Genomic DNA, 14,936 nt, shown 5'->3' on the forward strand with positions numbered 1-14,936 from the left:
CAGAGTTTAACATAGGCAATGAATACAAGACTGAAAATTTTGGAAGACTACAGAAAAATGTTTAAAAAAAACAAACTTAGATTTTACAGCTGTAAAATAAACTAATATTAAGAAAATGTATGGGAAATAGGTGAAGAAAATCAGTGAAAGGGAAACATGAAGAAAATCAGCAAAGAAAACGTGATCAGAGGAAAAAAAATTGAAGCACTGAGAGGAAAAAATATGGAAAACAGGAAAAAGTTTAAAAGGGGTGTGGGACAGAGTGAAAAGTCTAATATATGAGGACTTAGAGTCTTAAAAGAGGGAGCAAGAGAATAGGGCAGAGGAAATATTTGAGGAGATAACAGCAGGAGTTTCCTAAAATCAAAAGATATCAAGCTATAGATTCAAAAAGCAGAATTCATCCAAAGAAAGCTACAAAATGTATCATGGGAAAACTGCTGGAAAACAATGAGAAAAACTTAAAAGCAGTCAGGGGGGGAAAGCCTGTTACTGAATGGTAAGATTGAGTGAAATGATGGATGTCAGGTACCTTAAGTGTGAGTTCCCCTTAAAAGCAGAGTCTTGAATGACAGTTTACTTGGAGGTGATCCCAAAAAGGAGAAGCAAGGGGGTAGAGAGAAAAAGCAAAGGACCCCAGTGAATGATCCACTGCAAAGGTTAGAAGCAACACAGCCTCCAAGGTGCTGGGCCCTCCCAGAATGATCTACCCAAAGGACAAGAAGCAGACTCCTGTGAGATCAGCAAAGGCCCTGAGGCAGAAAGTAGAAAGCCTTGTGGCACATACCTGAGAGGGAACAGCACTAATGTGATGTGAGTCAGAAATCACATAAATGACTTATGTGACCTGCATGAGAAACCCAAGGAGAGCTGAGGATATGATGCAAGGGACCAAAGGCACTAGACCAGAAGACAACGAAACTCTAGTCTGAAAGAGCTAACAGAAGGTAACTGCAAATCTACAATCCCATACCCAGCCAAAGTATCTTTCAAAATTGAAGGCAAAATAAACTTTTTTTTCAGATAAAAGCTAAATGCATTCATCACTGGCAGATGTTACTATAGGAAATACTCAAGTATTCTTCAGTTAGAAGGAAAATGTACTTAGATGGATGCTAAGACACAGGAAGGAATGAGAGCAAAGGAATGGTACAATCTAAGTAAACATTCAAAAAGGTTTCATGGGGCTTGAAATTATATAGAGAGAATTAAAATGCATGACAGCTATAATTTATAAGTCAGGAGGAGACAAATGACATCAAACTGGGAACATACAAGTACAAATTAATATCAGACTTTAATAGGTCAAAATGTGTAATTTCTAGGATAACCACTAACAGAATAGAAAAGCAATGCAAAACTATCAAGAAAAAGAGAAAAACAAAAAAACCCAAGAGAAAGCAACAAAGTAGAGAAAAAAAAAACACAGAAAATGTGGGACAAATAAGCAGCAAATAGCAAAATGGAAGAATTACAGCCAAATACATAATTTAATTAAATGTTACACCAATTTAAGAATGTACAAAGGGATTTAAGTTTTAGAAATTAGATACCTACTTCACAATGGGACTCTTTCCGGTATGTTTCTTGTGGATTACAGTGTGCTGCAACACATCTAGAGTAGAGGAAAAAGTAATTTGTTATATTAAACGCTGCAGCAAAAATCCGAAAATTGCTACTAATGTATGTGATCACAACAGTGGTGACAGACCGCACGAAGCACTTCTATGTGTTTCTCAACACAAAATATCTTAAGCAATTTTTCAAAGACACAATAAGCTATTGAACTGCCTTAAAAATATGCTCTCAAGTGTGTTCTACCTAACAGAAATCAATCTTCTCCAAAAGTCTAACATGAGCATACCCCTGGAAAACTGCAACATTCAATTTCAGGTAGAACTCTTTTTAACCATTAAAACATGAAGTGATTCACATATTTAAAAAAACATACCTATTACTATAACAAACACCCATATACATCTACTTCCCAGACTTCTATATATTTGTTTTTTTTCAGTGCTTGCTTCTGCAGGGCACAAACTATATATTTGTTTTCTTTTTTTCAAGAAACAAAGTATCATAGCTATGACTGAAGGCCTTCCTCCTTCCATTTACCTCCTGCCCTCTACAGAGGTTAACTAGTACCTTACTTGTTGAAACATTCTAGTGCAAGCTTTTCTTTTAACCACTATATATATGAGCTCATAAACATATACAGGTTTTACGTGTTTGAATATACAGTTGTCCCTTGGTATTTGCATATAACCTACGCACATCCTCCTGTATGCTTTAAATCATCTCTAGATTACTTACAATACCTAATACAATGTAAATGCTACATAAACATTTGTTGTATTCTTTAGGGAATGACAAGAAAAAAAGGTCTGTACATGTTCAGAATGGGCCAATTTCTTTCCCCTGAATATTTTCAACTTCCAGTTGGTTAAACCCATGGATGAGGAATCCACAAATAAACAGAGGGTCAACTGTACTTTGAATATCCTTTACTTTAATTGCTACCTAGGACAAATATACTATAATTTATTTATAACTTTACTAACATTTGAAACTTCAGGCAATTTCCTGGTATTTGCTCTCATAAACAATGCCACCTCGAGGACTCCTATCTTTGTCCTCTCGGGCATGTGCATGCACAATTTTCACAGATGCAGAATCACTGGAGAGAGCATAAAATTATCTCCAACTTCACCACACGGTGCCAAATGTCTCTGTGAAATAGTTGTGCCAATTCGTATCCCCACGGCAGTGCATGAGAGCTCCTGTTGCTTTACATCCTTGATAAAGTCAGACGTATGAAAATGTTCTGCCAATCTGACGATTGTAAAATGATACCTCACTGCTTTCATCTGTGTTTTCTGAGGCTGCAAACTGTTTAGTAGCCGTTCAAGTCTTTTCTTCTATGAATTACCTATTTATGTCTTTCACTCATATTTCTGTTGGGTGGATTTTCTTAGTGTGTTTTCTGGAGGATCCTTCTATAGTCTGGATATAGTCTTTTATCTGTAAATACCCTGCAAACAAACATCATCTCCCAGTCTATGGATTATCTTCTAGCTGTACAATGTCTTTTGTCATATGTAAGTTCTCATTTAGATTAGTAAGATCTCTACTGTGGTAATGCTCTGCCTTGTTCAAGAAAAGCTTCTCTTCACAAATTAACATTTAAAAGTTTAAAGTTTATATATCAATTATTATTCACTTGAAATTTTTCTACATGATGTCATTAGGAATCTAACTATATGTATTTTTCCTATGGAAAGTCAATTGTGCCAACACCATTTATCGAACAGTCTATTTGTTCCTCATTTGTGATGCAATCTCTTGTCACATTCTAATCCCCTGTACGTCTGTTTCTCAGCTCCTTAATCTGTTCTATCCAGGTGCCAACATCAGGCAGAATGACTTGTTCTGGTGAATCTACATTTACCTTCTTCTTGACTTGAAGCTTCTGAGCTGTCTTCTTTTAAGTGTTCTAATATCTTAGAAGTCTTCAGAGAGGACTGTAAGTTATCTGTGGAAGTATTCAATACTATTAACTTTTTACAAAAATCAAAATAGAGAGATAAAGAAAACAAATATAATGATTATTTTCCACCCAAGAAGATGAGAGGGGAGTGTTAGTGGTGAAGAAAACATTTCTACTGGTTGGACCTTTGAGAAAGCAACATGACACAGCACAAAGCATGGACTTTGAGGGGGACCCTGAATCATGGAGCCAGCTGTCCCCTGAAGAACCAGGTGACCTGGCAAGGCATTTCAGATCTGTCAGCCTAGTGTGCTCATGTGCAAAAAGAGGAAATGGACTAGATGGGTGCTTCTCAAACTTCTGTGGGGTGGTAAGGATTCTGTTTTTGTTTATTTCTTTTAAATCTTCGTTTTCTTGTGGATTGTTACTTTTGTAAATACAATGATAATGTGGCAATGTCAAAATGCTATAAAAGTCTCTCAGTGTCTACTCAGTTTCTGTTCTACTACAGACCAGCGAAGACTAATTTGTGGACCAGCACTGACCCATGGGACACATTCTGTAAACAATGAATGGATTATTTCCCTATAGATCAGGATTCTAGAGTTCCATATCTTCACTCATTTAGTTTAACATTGTTTTCTCTGTCTTAGTTGTCAGGATATGGAGTGTTGCTCTCTGTCCCAGGATAACAAAAAGGTAAAGCTATTAATTAAAGAAAAACTAAAACAAAACAAACTGAGGCCAGACATGGTGGCTTATGCCTGGAATCCCAGCACTTTGGGAGGCAACAGTGAGAGGATTGCTTGAGTCCATGAGTTAGAGACAGGTCTGGGCACCACAGCAAGACCTTGTCTCTACAAAATTTTTTAAAAAAAGATTAGCCAGGTGTGGTGATGTGTTGTGTGCCTGTAGTCCCAGCTACTGAGGAGACTGAGGTGGGAAGATTGCCTGAGCCCAAGAGTTAGAGGCTGCAGTGAGCTAAGATTGTACCACTGCACTCTGCTGAGACCATGTCTTTAAAAAAAACAAACAAAACAAAACATGCAAATGAACCTTGACAATGTGTTCATTGGTGAGAAAACTCAGATATGCATGAACATTAATGCTGACAAGACTTCTCACAATCTCAAAGCATATACTTCCACATCCACACAGTATTTTAATTTTACAGCCTTAAAACAAATCTACCAAACCTTTTTAGCATTGCTCCATGTAATTTAAATACTGCCAAGCCCTCAGGATGAGTATTCTACTACTCATATGTGTATTCCTTACCAGGGTGAGTTTTCCTGAGCAGCCTATTAATCTGAATTAAAAGTTTAATTTTGTGCTTTAATTCAATACCTTTTTAGAATTAAACAGATGCTATGGATATTCATTAAAGAGTACTTACACTTTTCTCAGGGAAAAGGCGCTGACTGTTAAATCTACATAGCTCTAGAATGATCAAGATTCTCTTTAACAAATGCTATTGACACTACTCAAACATAAATTTAAACCACGGAGCTGTACATCTTGTTTGTCTTGGTCAAGTTGTCAATAAAGACTCATATTTTTAATTCTAATTGCTAATTTATGTTTAAAATATTTAAGGTATCTATATATACTTAAACAGAGAAACTTTAAAAATTAACCCTATATAAACCTATGTAACATCTAATCATATTTTTTCACCTTTCTTGCTCATCTCAAATTAAGGAAATATGCAAGCAGGGTAAATTTAAAGACAAAAATGTTCCCTGCTATAGTAGCTGTGCTTAAAGGGGGCAGAAATGCTCCTTAAGGACACATCAATGTTACTGGCAAAATATTTGTTATAAAGGACGGCTGAAGTAGGTATGTATAAAATTAAACACCAGGCAGGCTGCGATGAATGCTGAACAAAGAGGCAAAACTGAACACACAGGAACATAAGAAAAACTGAGAAAGCTTCAAGGCAACAGTGATGTTTCAGTTGTGACTTAAAACAGGTGGGATTTTAATGGGCTGTAACCAAAGGATGGATATTTAAATAAGGGTACAAATAAGGAGAGACACTGGGCAGGCAATGGCAGGATATAATGAGAGACACTAGGCCTTCAAGCAGAGTACAGGACAGCACAAGGAACCTCGAAGAGGTTCCCAGCAGTGCTTGAATTCCATATCAAACTTTTAAAGTTTTTACCAGGGGATTAACAATCAAGTTTATTACTACAATAATCCTCAGATAGGTTAAAGCAGAATGAGAAAATACGATCTGAGAAAAGAGTGAGGCTTCAAAGCTCAACAGTCTATGCATGAAAGGGCCTGAGAATGATGGACAGTAAGGAAGGGACAGAAAGAAAGACATCCTTGTTTAGCACCGGTGGCCTTTAAGTCACTGAAAACAAAGGAAAGTGGAAGGCTACTGCTTTCCACTTGAGCGGCTAGGAGGTCAGGCAGGTCATTATGGGAACAGGTGACAGAGGAGGAAGGCAGACTATAGGTTATACACCCTGCATGAAACACTGTAATATCTCTCCAATCTGTGGGCCAGCTCTGACAAGGAACTGAAGGATCAGCCATGTCCCGAAGTCTAGAGATACTCAGACCTTGCCTTGGAATCAGTCTGCTTTGTTACACTAGCTTTTATAGATTATTTTCTTTAAAACTGCAGCATACAATTTATTAAAAATGGCAAGTATTTCTTAATTGTATGTCACTAATTCTTTAACTAAAATGACAAAGCTATATGCATTGACACAGTAAAGCAAGAAACCAAGCAAAGAAAAAAAGATTTCCACAGAGGGAAGAGAATGCTTACTGAGACTGTGCAGAGGGTCTGATGATATGGATTGAAAAAAGCTGTGCACTTTCTGACTCTGTAGAAAAGCTTGTGATGAAGTTGAAAATAGCTGCCTGCATATAAACAGAAAAGGGATTTGTTAATTTCAGACAATATAAATCTATAAGCAACCCAGTTTATATTACAATGCAGATATAAGTGGCAGTTTAATTCAGGTATAGAAAAATACTATCTTTTCCTAAAGAATATTATTTTCTAATGCATTTCCTACAGAAAAAAAGCAAGTAAAATTTAACAAAACTCATTTGCAAGAATCAACTAAACAGGTTTATTTTTAATTTTGTATAATCTGATGGTAAGGTTTCAATTCTGGCAAAAAAGGTAAGTTCAGCCTTTTGCTCAAGTGGTCCGATAGCTGCCTTTCTGCTCAGAAAAAACTGCAATCTCTTTGCCCTTCTCCCTAGATGTTACATTTCATCATTTGGGTATACCATTAAGGGACATTCCCATACTCTGAAATTAAGAGGTTGGGAAAAGTTTGGGATGCTAAAATTCCTGGAAAACATGGATTTTTATGTATTAACAGTTAACATGTTACATGTATGATTCACATTGAATGTGTATCACACTATGATTCTAGTTATCTTTGAAAACCAACTTTCCTCATATTTTATTAATATAATTAAAGGATTCCAACTAGAGGTCTTCCCTATAGCAGTACCTGTGAAAAGGTCTTAAGCATACAGTAGAGCTTGGTCTAATGGAAAGTTTACTCTGGGTTTGAATATCAATTAAACCACATATAAGCTCAATCACCCTAAACAATTTAGCCTTTCAGCTTCAATTTCCTCATGGGGAACACTACCAATTACTCAAGGTTATGAGACTCAAATAGTATATGTAAATAAACTGTACTCTACCTGCTACACAGATGCCCAACCTACAAATCCCCTTCTATTACTTTTGAACACTTTTAATGCTTACTTAAAATCTTAATTATTAACTTCTCCCCAAGGTTTTTGACCTGTCATTGAGATTAATTATAAAAACATTAAATACCATAGCAACAGATGACCCTTATGGGTCAAGGTTCCTGGTATGTTAGGCAAAATTGCTTCTTGGGACTCCAATATGGAGGGAAACACCCAACAGGAAGACATGGGGGAAATGAAGAGATTTGAGAAGAATAACAGATCTGAATAAGGAGCCAATCTAAATTCCCATGTCTGAACATGTCACCTTAGGCTGAGATTAAAATCCAAAGGCAGTGGAACCCACACCCAGTTACACGCTCATAAGCACAGGCACACCTTTAATCCAAGGCCTGAGTCCCAAGGGACAGCCCAGATATGACTCTAAGTATCAAGTGCATATCCACTCCAGGAACACTGAGTTATACACTTAACTCTGACATGAGATAAAGGCACAGGACTGAAATCAGTGTACAGACTAAAGTCTAGGCTCATTAACGCATAACCACAAGATGGCAATTACACCTATGTTAAAAAATCAAAGTGGCCATAAACCACTTAATAAATTAAATGAGTAAGAAAAACAGGATTACATTTTGACATGATAGAAATCATCCATCCCTAAATACACATTTTAGGGCCATACTTTCATTTTCCTAATTTAAGCATATTTGAGACTAAATGTAGTGTGTCTTATACCAACCAATCTCTATTTCACTTATAAACTCATTTCCTGTTTCTCATTTTCATTTTTCTTCCCTTCTCCCTCATAAATGCTGTATCTCTCTTAAGGAACACGAATGATGATCTAAAATTCACAAACTGAGAATGAAGTGCCCTAACATTCTATGAACAGTGTTGAGACCACCAGCCTGTCATTCAGGAGAAGATACGGATCCCTATCATATTCTTTACACTAAATAAATTACAAACCAAACGAATCAAATATTTTTTAAAAATTGGAAGAAAACATTTAAAAATTATAATCTTTGAAGATAAAAGGTCTTTCTAAGCATGACACAAAATTCTGAAACCATAAGAAAAAAGATGGAAAAATCTGACTATATAAAAATTTAAAACATCTGTATGATCAAGAAATAATGACAAGCAGGGCTCCTTTTTTTAATCTAATAGGAAACTCTCATAAATCAGTAAGACCAATAAAAAATGGAAAGGATTGAAAAGGCCATTCATAGGGAGGCACCAAAGGCCACTCAAATACAGACTGAAATGAAAGTCTTTCTTTCTGAGACTGGCAAAGATGAGAAATTTGAGAATGTTTCGTGTTTGTTGGGGTGGGAGGTACAAACATGAGGCTTTGGAAGACAAAGTGCTGCTACCTCTTTAGAAGTAATTTGGAAATACGTATTGCATTATAACATTTGAACAACTATAATTCTATAAATTTACCTTACAGATAAATGTATATAAATGTGTTAAGAAACATATAACCAGACATTGTAGAATTGTTTGTAGTAGCTTAAAAATATTTAAGAACTAAAATAGCCATAACAAGTGATTAATTCATGGTTCAGCTAAAAGTGAAATATTATGTGGCAAACAGTAATACAAGGCAGCAATCTCTTTACGTGTATTGAAGTATTACATACATTTAATTTTAAAAGTGGCAAGAAAGTATAGATATTTCCATTCGGATATACATAGGAAATATATATACATAAATCCAAGGGTATATACATACACAGAAAATTTCTGAAAAGTTACATAAGATTCTTAGGGTTACTTCTAAACTACATGTGGAGGAAGGAACACTAGGAATCTTCACATTACAGCTTTGCTTGCTTCATCACAATTAGCTTGAATAACTTCTTTATAGTAAAAATGCTATCTTAAAACACATACAGATACACACACGTGGAGGCAAAATAAGATCACTGCTGAGGAGAACCCAAATGCTGTAAGGAGAAGTTACACACACTTTTCCTAATTTTGGTCCTGGCTGAGAGTCAAAGTTCTGAAAGTGCCTCCTTGTGGAAATAATTTTTTTTCCCTTTTGAAAATCTTAAACTTACAGAAAAGTTGCAAATATAATATGAATTTATTTTCCCCAGCTGATCTCTGATCTGATGCCCCAACTCCCAGGGAGACATCTGAGCATTTCCTACAAAGTCTTTCTCCTACAATCAATATCAGGAAATTAATACTGATTAATTACCTTCTAATCCTTAGACCCCCATCTAAGTTTGGCCAACTGACCACAAAACATCCTTTCTATCTCAAAGACCTGGCTCAGGATCCTGCGCTGCAGTCACTGTCAAGCCTCTCCATTTCCTCGGGCTTCCCCTAACCCTCCTGGCTATGGGAAGACAGGACAGGCATTTTGCGGAATGTTCTCCACCGAGGCTTGTCTGGTGTTTCCTCACCATCAGATTCACAGCAGGAATATCAGAGGAGTGAGGCTGTGTTGTTTTGCAGTAGCCTACAGTGTGGTGTACAATTCTGACTGACCTACCCCCGACAAGAGTTCCCTTTAGTTGATTAAGTGGTATTTGGTCAGGCTTCTCTACTGTAAAGTTATTCTTTCTCCCTTTATAATTAATAAGCATTATTTAGTAAGAAAGTCATGGGAAAGTTGTTTGATACTATAAATAACCTATTCCTCAAACTTTTAATCTATTCATTTATGATTTCAACATGGATTCATGGTTGGTTTCTTATTTTATTCAATTTACTATTGTTATTTGTCTTGATGTTGTTTGCCCCAGAATTGACCACTAGGAGCCCCTTTCAAGCTGGCTCTGTGTCTTTTTGTCAAAACCACATCATTCTTTGAGCACTTCATTGCTTTCTGGCACAACAGGCTCATCTTATACACTTTTCCTGCCCTAGCCCTGAAATCAGCTTGTCTTCCAAGGAGCTCTAGTTCCTTTTAGTGGAGACAGGTATTTAAAAGTCAAGATCTGGGCACCAGGTACACCCGTTGCTACTGGGGTGCTTTTGCTTCCAAACCCTTTCAATGAACAGAGCTAGGGAACACATGTGTATAAACACACACACCTTCACATTTATTTATTTATCTATATATACTGAATGTCATGAGTTCACATCAATGATGTCAATGCCAATCAGACACTCCAGGGTTCGTTCTAGTTTTCTCCTTTTCCATATGATAACTCTCTTTCATAAAACAAAAAAATCTGGTTCTCATTACCCTTAGCATATCGACTTATTAGTTTGAATCCCCAATAGCAAACTACCTCCCCTACCATCACGGTTGCTCCCTTCCAACTCTGTGCAGATGCCCTCCTGACACCACTGGGTGCCAGCACCCTGTGGGGCCCCTCCATGCATCTGCCCTCCTCACCTTCCACATAATGCGCACCAGGCCTCACAGCACCATTGCCCACTTAGGTCCCCTTCTCCAGCCCATTAGGGCACAACCTCCCATCCCCATGGGTCACTAACTTTAGGACTTAAATGTTTGGAAGGGACAGGAGAAAAGAGGACAGGAATCTGCAATGATTTTACACTCATACACAGAATGTAGGCACTGGTATTACTAAGACCAAAACTACATAGTTCAGCATATCTCTTAGAACACATATGCATCGAGTTGTAAAATAACTATCTAAGCTGAAGAATAAGTATTTGAGAATGCATATAAGAGTATTTTGGAAACAGTACCAAAAGTAGGAAAAACCAGATTTGCCAGCTATTAGTAAACTATGAAGCTCTAATAATTGAAATGTGATCCCAGAACAAGAATGATAGTGATGACATGGGAAGCCCAGAAACACGTTAATATACCTAGGAATGTATGATAAAGAATGATATAGTATATATCAATAATATAGGAATGAATTAATCCATTGTTTGGAATGAGAAATGAAGTTAGATCATGACCTCACTTGGTGTAACAAAAATTCCAAATGATTATAGGAGACAGTAAAAACAACAACAAACACCATCACACACACAAAAGTAAATTGATGAAGTTTCTAAAGAGGATGGCTATACATTTTTTTTAATGAAGAATAAACATGGCCAAACCTCAAAAATTACAAAGTGAAACGTCAGTCTCATTCCTACTCTGCAGGTGCTTCTTGTTCCCTAAAGACATGGCATTTTACTATTTTACTGTATAAAATAAGCTCTTTATTTTCCTCAAAAGACATTCCCTTTAACTATCTTTATTGTAATCAAGTCTGCATCAACACTGAACTGTTTGTCTTTTACAGTAAAAAAATATTACAGTAAAGGCCAGGCACAGAAGCTCACGCCAGTAATCCCAGCACTACGGGAGGCTGCGGCAGGAGGGTGGCTTGAGGCCAGGGCTCAAGACCAGCCTGGGTAACACAGTAAGATCTCAACGCTACAAAAAAAGATTAGCCAGGTGTGGTGGTGCACACCTGTCATCCCAGCTACTCAGGAGGCTGGGGCAGGAGGATTGCTTGAGCCCAGGAGTTTGAGGTTATAATGAGCTATGATTTTGTCACCACATGCCAGGCTGGGTGACATAGGGAGACCCTGTCTCTAAAGGAAAAAAACAAAAACCTACAGTAAACATCCCTGAATCTCTAAACATTCATCTTTGCATTTAAGTGGGAATACACCTGTGGGATAAATAATTAGAAGTGGAACTATTCAAAGGCTATCTGCATTTAAATTCTGTTTTGCCAAATAGCTTTCTGTAGAAATTTTACCTACTTATGCTCATCACCAGAGAGTACCTGACAACCTTTCTGATCTTTGCATATTCTACAGGTCAAATAAAAATCCAAGGTTTTCATTTACATTTCTGATAATGAGCATCTTTTTTCGCACATTTAAATGTCACTTAACATTTCAGGTTTTCGGTGCCATTTGTTCATAACTATTTCCATTTCCCCCTGCTTTGGACTAATTGGTCTTTATTATCTTGTTGATTCTTAAGGAGTTTTTACAAAAAAAAGAACTTATTGCAAGTACTTTTTCCCTGAACTTCAACTTTGTCTTCACTTTGTTTTTAATGTGTTTTCCTTTTTACATCAAGCAGAAATTTGATTTCTGAGTACCCAAATTTCTGTTTTTCTTTAACGGTTTCTAGGTATCGTGTGATACTTAGAAAAATCTTTCATACACACATTGTAAATTTCATGTTTTCTTTCTAGCATTGACATCTTTGAGTCATCTAGAGCTAATTTTGATATAAGGAATGACAAAGGACTCCAACCTAATTATTTTCTACATAGCTACCAAGACAAACTCAACATTTTTTTTTTTTTTTTTTTGAGACAGAGTCTCACTTTGTTGCCCAGGCTAAAGTGAGTGCCATGGCATCAGCGTAGCTCACAGCAACCTCAAACTCCTGGGCTCAAGTGATCCTCCTGCCTCAGCCTCCCGAGTAGCTGGGACTAAAGGCATGCACCACCATGCCTGGCTAATTTTTTCTATATATATTAGTTGGCCAATTAATTTCTTTTTATTTATAGTAGAGACGAGGTCTCGTTCTTGCTCAGGCTGGTTTCGAACTCCTGACCTTGAGCGATCTGCCCGCCTCGGCCTCCCAGAGTGCTAGGATTACAGGCGTGAGCCACCGCACACGGCCTTCAAACTTAACATTTAATGAAGAATCTGGGAATGACTTTCTAATCAGGAAAGAGAGTAACATAAAGACAAAGACTGGCAGACACAACTTTTTAAATTTCATTAAAAAGATCACAGATAAGTGAAAAAGAAAAGATAAGTGGTTAATATTAATACATTTCACTTAAAATCTAGGAAAAAACAAAAAGATATTGTAAAAGGACAGATGATCTCACAAAATATACAAATGGCTATACTTAAAGACACTAAATTTTGCTAATAAAGAAAATAAAAATTAAGCCAATGCAATAATCATTCGCCTATCAAATTAGCAAATATTTTTAAAGCTGATACTCTAAGCTAGTCAACCTGTGGTAGCAGGTTAGTCGGAACACTGAGTGTGTACTGCTACTTACATAAACTTCGTAAGAGAAACAGTGTGTGTCAGGGATCGTTAAAGAGGATCTTACTCTTTCAGTCAGTAAATTGATTCCAAAGAAATCTCTCTGCAGCAATTAATCATAAATCTGGGAAATGTTCTAGGAAGAGAATGGTCAAAGCTTTATTTTTAGGGGAAAAGAAAAAACCCAGAAAATTACCTATACTCCCAACAATACTAAAACACTCAAAAGATTACAGAGCCAGACAGGATATCACTTTGGAGCCATTCAATATGCTTCTCAAGAACTACATACAAGCTGAGTATCCCTAATCTGAAAGTCCAAAATCTGAAATTTTCTCAGTGCCAACATGATGCTCAAAGGAAATGTTTATTTCAGCATTTCAAATTTCAGATTTTTGAATTAGGGATATTGAACCTGAGTAATGCAAATATTCCAAAATCTAAAAAAATCTGAAATCTAATACACTTCTGGTCCCAAGCATTTCAGTAAGGGATACCCAACCTACAAAAAATGCTTATAATTTCAGAGGAAAAACAAGATATAAAACTGCAGATCTAGTATTACAGGCAAACAAAAAACAAGTAAGTCAAAGGAAAAATAAAAACGTCAACAATAGTTATTTGGGCAGTTCTCATCTTTTTATTACTTTCTGTGTTTTCCCATTCTTTATCGAGCATCTGTCAGATTTATCACAAAAGCCCCAAGTTATTCAAAATAAACTGAGTGATTCTATATTGAGCAATCTGTATGAAACATTTTACCATACTCAACTGGAGCAAGACAGCAGTGGAGCTCTGAGTCTACTACTGGTCAGCCGTATGACCGCAGATATGTTAATGCCATTTGTTTGACTCTGAGGCCAAGCAGTAAACATAGCTGGGTGGGGGTTGCAGCACACACAGACAAGGTAACAACACGCACCAACTGCTCAGCTAGAAGAATCACAATCTGTTGCTCACCACACACCAAGACCACCAGGCTCTTGCTGCCAGACACCCTGGCCCTACAAATAACACAGCTGCAGAAACTCCTTCCTCCCACCACTTCTAGATCCAGTGGTCTGAGTGCTCACCAACAGCTGAGGCCTTGCTACTCAATTTGTGTCATTATAACAAAAAAACTCTCCCCTCCCAGATTTTTGCTTATCTCCATCAAGGAGCAAACATTCACCCTACCTGTTCTCAGCTCGCCAACCCCAAGAATACTCACTGGGCCCAGTTCCCAACCCAGGATCAGGAGGGCAGTCAGCCAGTGGCACACCTCTCTGCTCTCCCTCAGCAAGACTGTTTCCCAAATTGGGCCATCTGAGGTTCAGAGGGCAGACAACATGGCATCTCACTGAAGGCTTGACCCTAAGCCATCCAGGCTCTAACATGGCTTTCACTTCATTTACTTATTAGTGACTGTAAGTTTCCCGCATGTTTCCTTGCCATTATTCCTGAACGTATCTCCCTCCTACAGGGAAGCCCTCAGAGAAGGGTTAGTGCCACAACTGCCAAAACTGCACCCCAACCTCCACTATCACCTCCAGACCCACTCCCCAGACCCCCGGCCCCCTCCCAACCTGATTCCTTCTGCCTGATAACATGACTACTCCCAACAGCCCCTTCTCCAAGCACAGCTCATTTCACTCTATCAGACTCACCCATTTTCACTCTTCCCAGTTGAGCTCAGATCTGTGATTTGTTAAAAACTGAACATATGTTTTTCCTAAATTCCCTTGCCCCATTATCTTTTTGTCACATCCAAGAAAGCCCCCATCCAGGATAAATCCAACCATC

The 14,936-nt window shown here is 37.5% G+C and overlaps 1 protein-coding gene across 3 annotated transcripts in view; it reads right to left on the bottom strand.

Annotated features, from left to right (window-relative positions):
- ZCCHC2 (zinc finger CCHC-type containing 2) overlaps nt 1-14,936 on the bottom strand; it is a 59,069-nt gene that overhangs the window by 17,986 nt on the left and 26,147 nt on the right. For all 3 annotated transcript variants that reach the window (XR_012912870.1, XM_075993817.1, XM_075993818.1), the window contains 3 exons: nt 6,273-6,367; nt 3,449-3,532; nt 1,558-1,615 (listed from right to left, as the gene is read on the bottom strand). Coding sequence is in view for 2 of the 3 variants with exons in the window: in XM_075993817.1 (XP_075849932.1) it covers nt 1,558-1,615; nt 3,449-3,532; nt 6,273-6,367 (237 nt within the window). In the remaining variant the exon portion in view is untranslated. The remainder of the gene's footprint in view (nt 1-1,557; nt 1,616-3,448; nt 3,533-6,272; nt 6,368-14,936) is intronic.

Source organism: Microcebus murinus, chromosome 17, assembly GCF_040939455.1.
Source record: "Microcebus murinus isolate Inina chromosome 17, M.murinus_Inina_mat1.0, whole genome shotgun sequence".
In the NCBI taxonomy this organism is placed as follows: Eukaryota; Metazoa; Chordata; class Mammalia; order Primates; family Cheirogaleidae; genus Microcebus; species Microcebus murinus.